Source organism: Anopheles coustani, chromosome 3 (assembly GCF_943734705.1).
Source record: "Anopheles coustani chromosome 3, idAnoCousDA_361_x.2, whole genome shotgun sequence".
In the NCBI taxonomy this organism is placed as follows: Eukaryota; Metazoa; Arthropoda; class Insecta; order Diptera; family Culicidae; genus Anopheles; species Anopheles coustani.
The window spans coordinates 9,072,953-9,089,706 of NC_071288.1; the positions used below are offsets into that span (position 1 = coordinate 9,072,953).

Below are 16,754 nucleotides of genomic sequence, written 5' to 3' on the forward strand. Positions count from 1 at the left end.
CTGGTGACATAACTGAACTAGCAGAAACGCTTCGAAATGTAATAACATTTTTCTGTAAAACAAATAAAAAAAACGTTTGCAACCCACGCCCTTTGAAGTGGCAACGAGGCAGTGGTATTAGCAAAGTATTAGGCAACCGTTTTTACCATCAGGAATGTCATGATGCGTTTCTTGCGCACCGGTGGGCGCGGAGGGAAAAGAAAATTCCCATACACACTGTCGGTTTCGTACGAGGACGATGTGGACGCGGTTGTGCTGAACCCGGTGATGCTCATTCTGGTATGTCACTACGGGCTGCTTAGGTGAGGACCCGGTCGCGACGCAACTCGATCTTACTAAACGGAAGCACACACACACACACACACACACACACACACACAGGCGCGAGCTACCACTTGTGTCCCAGGTTTAGCCGAAACGGTTATGCTCCTTTCGCACTGTTTGCTAATTGCACAAGAAAATTCTTTCAGCAATAATATGCACACCCTAAAAAACTCGCGCACATTCGATGAATCAACATTCACTACTTTTTTCCTGCAACTGTTTTCCTCTTTTCTCCCGAGGTGGAAAAGTAAAATCGCACATTTTCACACCCCATAGCAGAGGCCAGAAATGATATAGTACAGTACAACTGATGAAGTCTGTCAGTTTGGCCACCGTTGGCGTCGGGAGCTAATTTTTCACTGAACCACCGCAACGCGATCGTACGCGATCACGGACGTATGCAGCAAGGAGCCGCAGCAGTTTTCCGGACGAGTTGGTTACAGCAGAAAACCGAAAAGAAAAGAATGGAAAACACTCACACAGAGAGCGAGAGAGAGAGAGTGGTTGAGAAAACAGAGAGAAATCTTGACCATCATGCGGAGACCAACATGTCATCACGGCTCAAGTCCATCTGGTTGGCGGGGTAACGAAGGGAGCAAGGGGTGCCATTTTTGAAGACGAGCGAACGGGGTTGCCTGGTTCTGCATGGTAGCAGAAACAACGTGATTTGTCGTACGATCGTGAATATTCGCAACGCACGACGAGTACAGTCGATATCCGACTTACGATATCCGATCGTGGTCCGCTTGATTGACTCAAACATCACGAGACGTGCGGCAGCTAGGATTTTTCTGACTTGAGCTCCAGTTCGGCGTCATCACGCGGTCATGCCGTAAGATAGCCTTACTTTTGATTGTCCTGACAAACGGAAGGAATTATCTCTCCCGTGGACGGCGGGATTATAGCCGGTCCTAAAGGACGAGCCCCTTCATAGGAGTTCGGACAGAGTCGGTACGCCTCTGATTACGAGTAAGGGAACAAATTGTTCGACTTTGCGTAGAAGGATATACTCCGACTCGCATACCGAAAGAAAAAGAAGAAGAAATTGTTTGTAATCAAAGCGTCAAAGTAGGCTTTGTCTTAAAATTGCATCCAACAGTTTAACATATAGGCAATCAAAATAGACCATTGCTTATTTTTAAACATGGTTAAAGATTAAGAAAGTTCGTATGCGATTCCGCCTATAGTGTTGTGTCTCCTCGAACAAGTGGTCAGCGTGTCCTTTCGATTGCGTCAGTAGTAAGGGATTTTGCTCAGAAATTTAACGTGATTTATCCAATTGATTTTTATAGCTCCCAGTGGAAGCATGTACATCATGCTACGACGGCCGCTAAAAGCTGCAGTTGGAAAGTTTTCTACTATAAATCTGATGGCCCGTTGCTGGTTCAGGATACCATCTTCAGTATGCGAAGGGCAAATGAAAACAGCACTGGAACCGCCTCGACTATTGCCACCAGCAACACCATTTTGCAGTGTTCGACGATGGTCCAGCTCCGGGATAAATCCTGACGCCACATCCCTGATCGATTCGGTCACTTATGAAACCGTCTGCTCGGACACGCTCGAATCCTTGTGCGATTACTTCGAGGAGGTGATAGAGGAAACAGCGGTTCTAAAACATGCAGACGTCACATACGGAGTAATCCACCGCGCATACTAGAAAGCATCTTTCGACGATCTTTGACTATACCGTTTGCTATCTTTTTTTTTTTGTAGGATGGTGTGTTTACCGTGAATTTTGGCCCACCGCACGGAACGTACGTAATAAATCGACAATCGCCCAACCGCCAGATCTGGCTCAGTTCGCCGACGAGCGGACCCAAGCGGTACGACTTTGTGCCGAACAAACGGACCATCAACGAGGGCTACTGGTTGTATCGTCACGACGGTGTGACACTGCATCAGCTGCTACAGCAGGAAATAAGCGTCATCGCGGGTCGAAAGCTAGATTTCTTGGCCCTACCACACAGCCAGCCACCAAAAGCTGCTTGATGTGATGTAATGTAAGTATGAGCCAGAAGGCTTCTTTCTGTTAGCAAACCTCGTTCCTATGTTCTAGAGCAGAGTTGTCAAACATGCGGCCCGCAAGAACGTTGAATGCGGGCCGCGACCCCAATGCATGGAAGTTTTTAGTATTGGCTTTCGTTTGAATGCATTTTTTTTGTGAACGTGGTTTCACGAACTGTGAATTTAATTCTAGCAAAAGGACAGAACCACCGTAAACTTCAACCAATTTCTACAAGAAAGTCATGCTCACCATTGATCCACACCATTCCGACATATATCATGGATATGAGCAAGGGTAAAATACAGATTTTTCGAATAAATCTGATGTACTACAAGAGCTTTCGCAATGAAATTACAGATGTGTAGCAGTATTATAAAGATAGCTACGGCGTTAACTGTTATAATCAGCAACGTTTCAGCAACCTGTATTGCAGAGATCAAGAGAATGTTTTTTGAATTGCTCAAACCTATCCATTACGTTGAGTTGAATTGCGGTAAGGCGAACAGAACAGATACATTATTTTTGATTCATTTGTAAAAAAATACTCAGAATAACAAGCTATTTCCCAAAAATCGGTATAATGTTTGCTTCTGATTGAATTAAATTTGAAATCATTTGGTAAATGAGATGATTTGAAAGCGTGAATGTAAATATTTCACTTCTCCTTTGCTTTCATTGAAGTATTAAGGAGGACCAGAACCAACTTCTTCCCTAACACTCAATGCGAGGTTCCCGTTTCTTTTTCATTGTATTTGTTTTCAGATTTGTTTGATTTTTCGATCATCTGATATCGATTACGACAATTACAATAAGAAATTTAAAAATAAAAATTACAAAGATAGTTTCAAACGTCAATTAAAATAATGTTTGTATGTAATGTTTAACTAAAACTATCTATTATACGAAGTAAAAATTGTAATAACAAGATGATTTTACACACTCGAAAATACGATGGTTTTAATTTCAGCAAGTTTATTGTAAAATTTCATGAAGCAAATAGAGATTAAGCTTTTTATTATTATTTCAAGAAAATAACGACTTCACACAGATAGCCTGAACAACACTGTGCACGGTCACCTTTCATACTCCGGGGCAAGGGTAAGAAGTTGCCAGAACATCCCCCGCCCCCCTGTTTGAGGGGGACCAAGGGGAAAGGAAAAGCCGCAATCTTCTCAGCTGAGATGAGAGACATCGGTTTCATTCGCCGACCGTCTGGATGCCGCGAGATCGCATCAAACACGTTTTTGTGCTAACCCAAAGCATGCCCATGCTCCCCCTGTTCTCCCCACCATTAGGTGCGGGTGAGGAGGGTGATGCGACCGAACGTCACCACATGTTTCCCGTCCCGACGCGAGCGACGATTGGCGGAGAAGTTATTAAAAATAAATCTAAATCATTACCGGTCGGTAAATTTTCGCCTACCCCCGCGGTTTTCTTCTTTTTTAATGGGAGCGATATTTAAATGTGCTCACATTCTCTCCGTATTCGCGTTCATCTCATCCCACCCATCTGGTGATGCCTTTGTTGTCTCGCGAATGTTTGACCAACTTTGCTCGCGAAACCGACACCACCCCATCGTTCTCTCAGCCGGTGATCGCGCGTCAGCATCCCGGCGAAGGATCGTCGATCCTCTTCGTTTCGTCGGCGATCGAGTTTGAACCTGCCCTTCAGAAACCGTCAGCTTGGGCGCGTGTAAACGCTACCCGATAAACGTCAGCTGTGAATGTCAAACCAGTCCGGCGATCGGCTTCTGCCGCGGAAAAGGTCATTCCAACGATCGCACTACTGTGTGATCCGTCTGGTTAACACATATGATGGGCGGCGTATGCGAGGGCGACCAAAACCAAATGAAAATGGCGCCTCCACGGCGATGAAATGCAAACGTCTCGGTTAGGCGAAAGTCGGAACAGCATCCGGTGGGCAGATGAATGAAATTGTGCAACACATGGACCGGCATGCTAGAGCGAAAGTGCTACGGCGCTGCGTGATCCACGGCAATTCAGGTCAAAGTCGATCGTTAATCATGTTCTTCGTGGTTGGTAGACAAACGGGAATGTTGATGAAGAATTATTTGATAGAAAAAAGAAACGTGTCAGAAATGGCAACAGCAATGATTGTGCAGTTGGTAAGAGACAAACATTTGATAGATAGGTTGTAAAATAAATAAAAAATAAAATAAATCACCACAATTTTCAAAAGTTAGAGAAGAAAGGTAAGAAAAGTTCACAAACAACTACAGCATAGAAGACGTAAAGTGCACTAGAAAACATGCTATCTTGCAAAATACACATGCAAAAACACGCACACCACACGTACAAATACTCACACCATAGCCACCCTCGGAAGGGCCGGTTAGTTTGTGGGGCTTAAACGTTAGCACATCGATATCCTCGTACTCGAGGTTAACCATCTCCGAGTGGGACCATTCGTCACCGTCACCGTGGTCATGGCCGCCATCGCAAACGGCCACATCAGGAAACTCTTTCGTAAAGTCCAGCACGGTGCGACTCGCATGGATTCCACCCGTACGGCGCACGATACGCTTTGAGCACGTCCGACAGATTTCCGGTGCGGTTGGTGGTTGTGGCTTTCCGTTCGGTTTCGGGAGCTTCTCCGGTCCGGCTTGGGAGGATTTGCTTTTATGCACGAGCTTGGTTAGCTTGTCCCGAAGGTTGCTCTTCAGGCTTGTGCTGGGTTTACTCGAACTTCCGGTCGCGCTATCTGGTAGTTCCACCTGCGATCTTGGCGCGTCTGAGGGAAACGGTTCGTCTACGGCGTGCGATTTTAGTAGCAACGGAACGCAATACTCTCCGGTGGTGTTCGGGTCCATATCGGGCGACCCTGAAGTCGCTCCCTGGTCAGCTGCGCCATCGGAGAAAGTGAACCGTATTGAAAGAAGTCCCGGCCGGTCCTGGTCCGTTATTAGATCCAGCTTCTCCTCAGGCCGATCCTGACGATGTGCAAGGTTGATCGACGAATCCTTCACCTTGTTTGTGGAATGTAGCAGTTCCCTCCAGGTGGCACGAACAGTGTGCGAGAAGGATGTACCAATCCCACCCGTTTTTGCCGTATGCTCGGGGGATGGCCCCGGTTGATCCTCTTCCGCAAGCAGTTCGTCCTCGGAGAAAGCCTGCTGAGGATGCAGTGGCAGCTGGGGAAGTTGCTGATCCCCATTGCGACCCTGCTGGTGCTGCTGCCGCTGTTGTTGTGTCCGGGTGGCCTTGGTGGACTTACGCTTTTTCTTTTTCCGCCCGGAAGCGTTACCATTCGGTAGCGGCCTATCAGCGAACGACCGATCGGTCGAGGGGCTGGCAGAGTCCGTGTCTTTCATAAGCCGAAACTGCCGTTGACCATGGTGGGCCATACGGTTTCTCAGTCGTCCCGAGAATCCTCCACTTTCCACCGGAGTGTCCGGCGTAACGGCGCGCTCCGTCGTCTTGTCGCTGTCGGCACGGGAACCCTTGATCTTGCGCTTGATCTTCTCGCGGAAGCTGTTCACCTTTTCGAACGCGGCCGGTGGCTTAGGAGGCACGGGCAGTGGAGCTGGCATGTCTCTCCTGAGCGTCTGAACCCGTATGTATTCATACTCTTCGGAGAGTCGAGCTGCTAAACGCTGATGTTCGTCCAGCTTCTGATTGAGCGCATCTATGTTGTCTAGATGCTGCTCGATCGATGATTTCCAGCGGCGCGTTACTTCCGGCGAGGTCTCCGGGGGTGTTGGGGCCTTCTTCATGGTGAGATACTTGCCTTCTCCGTCTTTAGATGATGAGTTTTCCCTTAGCTCACACGCCGCACCCTGACGGTGATCTTCATCGAAACTTTCCTCCCGAAGCAAATTGTTCTTGGAGTCATTCAGCTCGTCGCCTGTCGTACAGCTTGCTCCATCGTCATCGTCTCGCTCACCCGGTGGTGTCCGACGGTGGTGCAGTTGGTTCAAGAGATGCATCTCACTGTCCTCACTGCTAGCCTGGGTGCGCAATCTCCGGTAGTGCGTAGTCCCATCACCACGCCGGTCCGTGTTAGTTAGGTTAGGATCGGACTCACTCGGGCTACTGTTACCGGTAGCGGGGCCCTCTGGAACCACCTTGCGCCCGCGGCTGCCGCTCGCACTGCTAATGTTAGTATAGTCAAACGATCGACCCCGGTCGAGCTCATGCAACAGGTACGACTCCATGTCGACGTAAACGTTCGACAGTCGGTGGTCGGAATCGTTTCCATCGGCAAGCTCAGCGTAAGTGGCACTGTCGGCGTCCGGTTCCACCACCACCGGTGGTTGATGGTTGTTAGTAATCGCGAGCTGACTATCGCCGCCGGCGGAAGCTTGCAACACACGATCACACGCAACGGAAGCACAACTTTCACTGACGCTATTTACCGTCGTTGTCGCCGATCGGTGGCCTGGTTTCGGCGTTTGCACCGGTGTTGGTCCCGACCGGGGTGTTCTACTGCTGCTCCCCGATCCAGACGCTCCCGGTGGGCCCGATTTGCGGCGTAGTTGATCGATTAGCATGGACATAACACCACCACCACTGTTGACACCAGTGCGTAGGGAAAAGAGTCCCATCGTCGTCGAGGTGTTGTGCGGCGAGTCCACCTAAACTCCCCCAAAACGACCCCACGATCCCACAACCGAAGGCGAAACAGGTGTTGGGCGAGAAATGGAATCACATTAGCAACCAGGAATGAACCAGGGTGTAAAAGGGATGGAATAGGATTGTATTAGGTTCAAAAGGGGAAGAAAAGGACACAAAAACCAAACCCATCACCGTCAAACTATTGCGAGGCAAAATTAGAAAAAGGTCGGTGCAATCTCCTACATTCTTCAAACGCGGTGATAATCTACAAATGACTGGGGTCCTTGACGGGTCCTAGTGTACTGTAAGTACTTACCGATAGATCCTGGCTGACAGACTTTTTGTTCTCGATTAGATGCTCCACCGAGAGGTCGTCACATCCAGATGGCAGTTCTTCGCATCCCACCTCGTTCAAAGCCGTGCGGATCATGTCGACCAGCCTTAGCGTTTGTCGTTCCTGGCAGCGCAATGTGTTCAACTCCTTGGAAGATCTGTCAACAGAAAGAGTGGCAGTGGTTAGGTACCTGTTTCCAGTACAACTCAAAACGACAACATACTTGTGTACACTTGTATCTTTGCCCAGCAGCACCAAGCCGTTGGTGGACCCGCCATTTAGGATCGGTGTGGACGGTTTCGTGCCGGGCGTACCGACGGGACTGGCGCCCGGGCTAACCGTCGCACCGTTCGTACCACCGTTCGTGTCCGTGTGTAGCTTGTTCTGGCGATCCTGTAGCTCCTTGATCGTGCCCTCGAGCTCCGTTTGTCGGCCTCGTAGCCAGTCGACGGTCAAGTTGTCCACGGTGAGTGTGTTGGCCTGGAGCTTCCCGAGACTATCCTCGACAAGCGCCTCGTCGAACTGGAATACGACCGGTGCGGTCGGGGTGGTTTTGTGCTTCTCCATAAAGTCCCGGTACTCCTCGGTCGAGTTGATGCCTGCTATGCTCGACTCGATGCGCCGCTGTATGTCGACGAACTTCTCGGATGTTGTGTCACTCAGCTTGGCAATCTCCTGCAGCAGGTTGCTCCTGTAAGTAAGAGCAGTTAAATAAATTGTTCAACAGTGTTGTGAAGCGGCAAACGATTATATTCAAACCACAAACCCTTACTCGTAAAGCCTGTGTAAATATCTGTCAACACCTTTTTAAACCCACACAAATCCTGCCTAGTCTAAGCCCATTGTGTTGTGGATGAAATATTGCACATTCCAACCGTTCCCAATGGCGTATTTATGCGGCAGAAGAACAAACAACCAGGGCCGGCGTCCAACGCGCCTGGTCGGAATGACTCTCACAAATTGAGATTGAGGCGATGATTTGACGCTATTCGGGGGATTCCGGTGGGGTAGGCGCTCCAGGCGGGAGGCAAGTAAGTCCATGTCCAGGAAATCCCTCAGCCTACTCGCCGCCGCCAGCCGGGGCCGGATGTTAATCAAATTAATTCCGGGCAATCCAATCCAAATTATTCCCATTCCCTGTGCCCTGTGTGTTTTTCCTGACCGGCGAAGGTTGCCCGGCGGAACGAGGCGCATAATTTGCTGACTAATTCGGGCCCGTGCGAGAGCGCTGCGTTTAATGGCCGCCGGTGAATAAATGCTTACCACGCCTGTATGAAGCCTTCCTGGAGGGACTGCTGGTGCTCGAGCAGGCCGGGCAGCAGGATCGTCCGGAAGTCCCTCTCGACCTCGACCGCCTCGGTGATGAGCAGGACGTACTCGTTGTGCGCCTGGTGCAGCTTCCGGCAGGCCTTCTGGTACTTGTCGATGACGTCGTCCAGCTTGCGCCCGGAACGGCCGGCTAGCAGGGAAGAGAAGATGGAACGGTGTTGTGCGATGAGACTGGAAAAACACACACTTCTACCAACCGGGGAGCTCAACTCTAACAATAAATAAACAGTCATCCGGTGTGGCCCTGGGTTCTGGGGCTTCATACTAGGGATGGTTGGACATACTGACTTACATTTGATATGCTCCTCGAATCGACTCCGTAGCTGCTTGTAGTAGTCTAAATGCTTCTGGTATTCGCTTTTCTTCCGTGCGACATCTTCTGTGAGCTGCAGTAAGTAAAGAGAAATGAAAATTCGGTGTTAGAAAATCCATGTTTTATCCTAGAAACTATCGAATACTATTTTTTCTATGCGTATGACGTGATTTTGAATGAATAAAATACAAGTGGTATATTAAACAAAATTGCAATATAATTGACGATGTATTAAAGAGAACAGTCAATTTTTAATGACGAAAAACTACGAAAAACATCACATAAAACACACAAAAAGGTTACAAAATTGAAAGATTTTTCTACCATTTGTGTGAATAGAAGTAACAAAGCCCCCAGGCATAAAGTGTCCCAAGCCTAGTAAACTAAACCACCTTTAAACGAAACGACGCACAGGGCTAATATTTGCGTGTGGACGTTTTCAAATCAACCCCATCGTGATTTTATGCTAATTCTTGACAACCGTTTGTGCTACCCCGGAGGCCATTCAACTCGAGCACGCTACCATCGGCCCCGGGTGTGCTATAAATCATAATGCAAACTAGCCAACCACCCTCAACCACACACACACACACCCTCGCTGGTTGTATTGATGTCACGTAAAGAAGATTTGATTTAACCTTTCCCGGCTCCACCCGACACCGGCCCCCGGGAACATCCGACAACATGGTGGAACAGGATTGCGGGATTTCCCGACATTCCCGGGCGGCTGCTTTTTGTAGCCGAAGCTATCAATTTAGTGTGCGTGATTGGGATCCATTTGAGGACAGCTTTAACAAATGCAATTGCAGTTCGTTTCCTATTTCGAATTGTTTGTAAGTATGTATGTGTTTGTGTGGTTTGGCGTCCATGACCAGGCGGCTCCACTTAAGGATGCATCCATCGAATGGTACTGAGCAAGGCGCATTTGATCCAGTTGGAAATTCCTTACTTTTCTTTATCCATGCACGATTCGTGGCACGCTTCAGACTGATCGATGTACCATCGAAGATTAACGACTGAGTGGAAAAACAATACCAAAAACCGTATAAAATCCTGTAGGAAGTTCCGAAAACTCCAAGTAAACCCATTCAAAGTATTGTGATCCGATGGTGATTGCATTTTCGTTGTTGCGATTTTTTTCCCTTTCGCAAAACTGTAGAACGATACTTTCGGCACGTTAGTGCTACTCCCTTCGGCCAACATTGATGTCCAGAACTGGGTCACTGGCGGCTGACCCCCGGGGAAACCAATTCAATCTACCCTCCCACGCTCGGAAACCAGGACACTCTGGCTGTCACGTGGCACGAGCACGGTCGAGCGAAACAACTATGTTCCGGGTGCTTTTCACCGGAAACTTCGAACTTCCGCTTGATGGCTGTCGGAGGAGTAAACAAATGAAAAAGTTTGCAGATTAATTGCTCTCTCTTTGTGCCGCGCTGGTTTTTGCCTGGGCAGAACTTCGGGACGGTGTAGTTTCACAACATTGTCTATTTCGCTAGCACTTTGTGGCGATATTTTGCTGCACTTTATTTAAACGCAGGCGTTGGGCTGTTGCCAAATGTGTGTGATACATTGGCAAAAGATCGTAACAAAACATAGAAACAATACTTGTGCAGGACTTGTGCAAGACTATGCCAGCAGAATGGTATTCGTAAATAATCCGAACCGAATAGTACGAAAGAGAAAAAATGAAGGGAGATAAAGTTCCAACCAAAAATTGGATTATTTTTCAATTATTGAGCAATGGGTTCTTTCGTCCGATTGGAATCGTAAAAAAACTGATTGGGGTGCTGCCTAGCTCATAGTTGGTTTTAAAAATATTTCAAGTTTGGTTTTTTAAATTTTAGATTACACAATTGTGCCTGTGAAATTAGCGTGTTATCAGTTTTAAGCCAACCATTATTCTTGCTCCCGTTTAGTGAAGATAACTAACGTCATAACATAGATTCGTTAAGGGTTATGGATTGCATCGGTGGTCGAGTAAACATTAATTTATCTACCGCAACCGTGTGTGCGGACGGCCATCAAAAGGATTACATAAATGATAAAATCGCGCATCGTCTGATTACGGCGTTCTGACGAAATGCATCGGAGACCCAACTTAATTACTTTTGCTCATTAGCCGACCCGCTCGGTGGTCGAGCGAGGCGAGGGCAGGGAGGGCGTTGAGTTGGTGCCCCATCAGCACGAATCCATTCTCCAATCTCTGCAAAATGCATTGTTGTTTCATAGTGCACTGCCATATGAGTCATTTCCCAGGGTGGGCCCGCGTGTCGAGCTGATGGTGGTGGTTTGCATTTTCTTAATGAAGATGTTATGTACGACATTCCTTGTTATTTTTAGCACGTCGAAAACCAAATGAGGTGCAAAAAGGGAAAACAATGAATGCAATGGATAGGTTAGTTCTATTAAAGATATTTGATAGTATGTTTTTTATACAACTCGAATGATGATAGCCAAGAATTTGATAAGGAAATGACAAGTTTCTTTTTATAAATACAGATATTAATAATTTTTCCATCCTTCCTATAAAGAATTCCTTCGTCGAAGTCCAGAGTATGCCCAGTTTCTTCTCACCAATTTTTGTGTTACATGTTGACAATGTTGTACAGACGACCTGCAACATAGATTGTAAACATATGCAGATGTACAAACGCTGCACAAACTTGTCCATGCACCGAATGCACTCGAGGCCACTCCATTTACCGGTTCATCTGGGTGGAAATGCATCTACATATCTGGGTTGTGTTGTGTGTTCGGCGGGACGCTGGCATTCGTATGCATTTACGGTTACGGTTCGGCCTTGCCCTGGGAAACTCCGATCGGGATAGCGCAAAATGGGACGGTGTTGGATTACGCGTGTCTACACACACACACACACACATGCACCCGGCGATTGTGAAACCCGATGGAAATTACCGTTACCCCGGCGTTACATGCAGCATCTTTCAGGGGTACCGGTGTCTGGTTTTCCCTATTTTCCCCCTGGTGTGCGGGGCCTCGTGTTTGATTTTCGCGCATCAATGCGTTAAGCGCAACATTTTCCCAGACCTTTCCCGGCGACCTGGGGAATGCTGCCTCAATGCATGAATAATAAACAGGCTGCACATACGGATACTTTCTACACACGCGTCCATTGGCTGCTCCCGCGATCGCCCGCAGGAAAATGTGGCCCAGTTACGCCAGTGGTGCATCGTGGGGGCCCTCTCCTGGGTGGAAAACTGCATACTGCCGCGTAACAAAACGCATCCCAGGGTGCGTGACATAAGCCACCTAATTCAACCGGTGCTGGCTGGCTCCCTGCGGACCGTTTAACATACACACTGTTAATTAACAACACATTGTCCGCCAGGCGGGTGAGCATAACATTCTTCTCCCATGTCGCGCGGCGCACGTGTGTTTTGTCGGCTTTTCCTTTCCACTTTAACTTGTCAGCCTTACATACATCCCACCGGGGGATGACCCGATGACACGGTCTCGGAAGGTGTTTGTCTGTGGGAGCAATTCAATTTAATCATCTCCTCCCCCACCGTTTTCAACTGGGGCATAGCGAGGGAAGATGGTGCTGATGATTAATCTCAACTAGGTCATGTAAAGAGGGCAATTAACATGTTTGATAGAAATTAGCTCAACACACAAAAGGGGCTCGGTGAGTTAGGGGAGAAAACCACATTCATTAAACCATAGAATAAATTTTAAACATTGGAATATTTCATTGTAGAGAATTGGGTATCCAAATCCCAAAGTCTTTGCTCTGCACCTAAGTTCTAATGATTTATTTTTCCATCAATTCATCAACCCAATCCACCTTGGTGGGAAAAGTGCAATCTCATACCCAGCAGTTGCATCAGCCCAATCAATCAAGCTTGGTTGCACACCCCAACGCAGACGGGAAATGATATCGATAATTTTGCCAACAGCACCGAAACTCCAACGACGGGTAGAGCGAATGAAGGATGCGTCTCCTGCCGATGCCATTTCGATGCCCGTTTTCCGGCAAATCAAGCAGCAGTCGGGGCCAGGTTTGGCTGCGTTACAAACAACCGTACTCTTTGCCAACGGTTTTCGATGATAAATGGCCTGTTGGTCCGTTCGGCGATCGATCGCTCGGAGGACGGACGGAGAAGGAGGCGCGCAAACGATCGTCAATGTTCGCTTCCGCGATCGCGGGTTCGCCGACGACGTCACTCGGGCGAAGATGGATGATGATGAAGGGTAGAAACGATGCCGGGCGAACATTAGATCGATCGCCGTCGTTTAGATGCACAAATCCGTAATTACATTATTTTACACCTTTTTGTACCTCCACCGCCGTGACATGCGCGCAAAGAATGAGGTAATTGTGCGACCCAACCTGAAGGTTGAGGATGCTCTCCACCTTCACCGAGGTTGAGAGATGTTTCTAGCTTATATTCGCAGGGAACATAGGTAACATTTTGCGAGTTAAAGCATGTAGAAAAGTGTTGGTATTAAGTAAATAACATAACCTAACTAAGATAGAATTCTAGCTTGGGAAAAACTTTAGCAACAGAAGAGTGTGAGTTACACATCATTAAATAAAAAGGACCTTTCGCTGACTCTTCTTTGTGGTACACCAGCATATTCCGATGCCCTTTCTAGGAGCTGTTATTTCACATTAACAACTCCACCTACATTTCAACCCGACCAACTAGACGCCGGGTGGGAAAACTGCTGCTCCTTCCAGACGAACCTTATCGTGCCATGGGAAGAGTGCATTGTCCCCTGAGGACGGGCGTTGGTAGTCCTGCGAGCCAGAATCGATTACAACGTCGCCGGGTCAAACTCGATCAAATGATTCCGGTTGTCGGGGCTTCGGTTGTGGGTGTTCGCTGTATGATTTAAGCCGGAGTCTTTGCTCGGTTGAAACGTTGGCTGCCAACACGAAGGCGAAGAATTTATCCTGCCGTTCGTTCGGTTCGCTCCATTCCAGACGTCTGGCACACGAACGGTCTCTCTTAGACGAACTTCGTCCTGATGCCAAACCAACGGCCCGCCCGCCCGCTCGCCCGCCCGGACTATCCCCATTCCGCGCCCATGTCTCGGCGCGTTGGTAACAACTTCTTTCTTTGTTCCTGGTTCACTCACTTCATCCCGGGTGAGCAATGCACTCTCCCACCCACTCTCTCGCCCACGCAATAAAAAAACCCACAGCACAAGGAGTGGGGTGTGGATGCACTTCCTGGCAGACCGGGGCCACGACGAGCACGACAAACGCCAGGATGCGCAGGGCAAAGATCATTATTCCGGAAGTGAACGCGAGTTTCATCCTGCCCGAACTAGGAGCGAAAAAGGGTTGCATTCCTCGGTCGAGCACCAGGTTGTGTTGAGTGGAGCGGAAAAGTCAACCGTTGGAAGGAGGAGGGGACGGAGGGGGGAGGGAGTGTTTCTTGCTTTTCGGCGTTTGCCATTTTCCAAACTGCAGCAGCCGGTGAAAAGATGCAGGTGCCAGAAGCATAATCGGACGGAAAATCGGAACCATGTCTGGTCTTGGCGCTCGAGAGGGCGTCGGTCGGTAAGCCATTAGAGCCATTGTACAATGTTTTCTATGTGAGAAATTTGTTTTAAAAAATGGTTAAAACAAATCTTCAAATTTTTCGATTTTTATATCACCGTCGAATTATGTTTACTCGTTAACAAGCATTAAAAGATTTCGTTCCATTATGCCAATTTTCCTATCAAGCGACCACCTTTGAACGGTTCCATATAACCCTTAGCGGTCACTAACCTACCGCAAGGCATCTCGAAATCAGGATTCAACGTGCGCTCCAGAAAGTTTTACCAAAAGCGAAACCGGATAGACGGACGGGAATTTCCCGAAAGTTTCGCTCAAATGTTCCCTCTACTTCTTCCTCGAAATCTTCCACTTCTCGAAAGAATGGCTGAGCGTCTTCAACCGGACAAGGAAGCAATCGAAATACTTGCGCGCACAAGATTAACAATTTAAGTTCCCTATTATTTCGTCCGACGTCGGAGGAAAACGAGTGAAAAGTTGGCCCCACACGCTTGTTTAACACGAGTCAACGAGGAACGTGGAAACCTGGGAGAGCAGTGCCGGCAAGCAAACGGATTGCAACTTTCCAAACGAGAGGGTGACAATTTCTACACTTCCGTGTTTTTCTTTCGCTTTTGAATTTGTCCAATTGCGCTTTCCGGTTTGGAGTGGGGAGGGTGGGTGGGCGAGCAGTTACCCAAGAACAAAGGAACCGACGGTGCAGAAGGTTCAGGACTCACGCCAGAGCATTCCAAGCTAAGTCAAGGATGTTGTCAGCGTGGGAAAGGATTTTGCTTTATAGCCATCCCATCCCCCGCACCGAAGCCAGCGAAGATCGACTTCTGTGTGAAATGTCCTTATCGGGGGAAAAAAGGAAAAAGGAAAGAAAAAAAAAAACTATTCTCTCAACGAACAATATAAAACCGTCAGTGTATCTTTGGGCATGGCTCCCTTTCGCAGGCCAGACATCCACGCCGCAGTTTTCCGATCCTTTCCTCAGCCAATTGATCGGGTTTGTCTTGTATATATGTTCGCGTGCGGTGTCGTTAATCAACGAGTAAGAGTTTCCATTACACAGCACGGGATGGTGGGGATTACGTTTCGCAGCTGATTGCTGGTGACACATTTTCCGATAGCCAGCCGTTGTCCCGACCGGATTAGACGGCTCACTGGCGCTGTCTTTGACACTCATGGGAAAACCCTTCGACCGGCCTGAGAATTCGCCCAGCTCGACACGGTCCAGCGATTGGATTGGTGGCCCTTCCGGGTACCATCCGTAGGAAGGGTTTCGGTTCCGGTTTGGCGACTGTTTGTGTGTGTGTGTGTGTGTTGGTGCATGTGTCGAAGGGAATCGACACGAATGTCCAGTGGAAGGAATGCAGTTTGACTTTATAGTCGTTGGACCCGTTCGGTCGTTACTTTGGTACCGCAGAATCGAGTGACTCAGTTAATGAAGTCTGTTAGAATCAACATTGATTCGAGAAACAAGAAATCTTTTTCAGGAAACTATCAGCAAGGCTTATCGCTTTGTTTTTGATCGAAAGTACTATACATGGGTCAATACTTACGCTTGAACGGTTGGTGTAGAGAAAACCCTTTATTTGCCAACGAGTTCCTTTCCCATTTGGTTTTTTTTATAATACACTGAAGAAGTTCTGCCTTCAGCGAGAAATCCGACATGACACATCTTCCGTCACGAAGACATTTGAGTTTTGATTATGTGTCATCGTGCCTCAAAGGAAATCGAGAAGATGAATCAAACCGGGGGGAATATCGTGACACAGGAAAAATCAAAGGTCTTTGGCAAACTCATACACATTACCGCTTCCGTTAGTTTCTTGCACATGTTTGTAGAAATGAGGATGTGACTCATTCAAAGCCACATTTTTGGGTTAGTTTGCTATTTATAGATTGAAATAATTGGTTTGCGAAGATTTTATCAGCAGTATGGTAAATTATATAAGAGTTTTTTAAACTCAACCTCCGAGCCCCAAACAGTTTCAATCGGAGCCAGACGGAACCAGATGTGATTGTGTTTAACTGTGCTGGCGACGCATGGAAACCGGTGCATTCGGAGCATGTTCTGCGTCATCGATTGAAATATGTATGCATGTGTATGCTCTGCGGAATTGTAGGTCAAGACTGGCTGGCAGGCAGTTCGGAATTCAATCAACGATCCAACATCGTGAAGCCATGGAGAACTCGTCTGTGTGACGATGATTATTACCGAATATGTTCGCCACCTTTCACGTTCTTCTTCTCTAGTCAGTCCGTTTAATTATTGATCCATGAACGTTTTATAATGGTTCCGTGTAAAATCATGCTTGTCCAAAACAACTCGGAATGCATATGAGATGTTT

At 47.8% G+C, this 16,754-nt stretch overlaps 2 protein-coding genes across 3 annotated transcripts in view; one reads left to right on the plus strand and one right to left on the minus strand.

The window, feature by feature from the left end:
- LOC131260089 (tyrosine-protein kinase Fer-like) overlaps positions 1–16,754 on the minus strand; it is a 34,531-nt gene that overhangs the window by 4,645 nt on the left and 13,132 nt on the right. Inside the window, exons 3-7 of one of the 2 annotated variants that reach the window (XM_058261750.1) lie at positions 8,862–8,955; positions 8,504–8,699; positions 7,464–7,931; positions 7,223–7,397; positions 4,638–6,926 (exon numbers count right to left, since the gene is read on the minus strand). In XM_058261750.1, the coding sequence (XP_058117733.1) occupies positions 4,638–6,926; positions 7,223–7,397; positions 7,464–7,931; positions 8,504–8,699; positions 8,862–8,955 (3,222 nt within the window). Of the gene's footprint in view, positions 1–4,637; positions 6,927–7,222; positions 7,932–8,503; positions 8,700–8,849; positions 8,956–16,754 lie in introns of both variants that reach the window. The other variant, XM_058261751.1, reaches the window with a different exon arrangement.
- LOC131259785 (frataxin homolog, mitochondrial-like) lies at positions 163–2,316 on the plus strand. The gene is made up of 3 exons (XM_058261372.1): positions 163–302; positions 1,798–1,963; positions 2,041–2,316. Exons 1-3 carry the CDS (start codon positions 163–165, stop codon positions 2,314–2,316), a joined length of 582 nt encoding a protein of 193 aa, XP_058117355.1.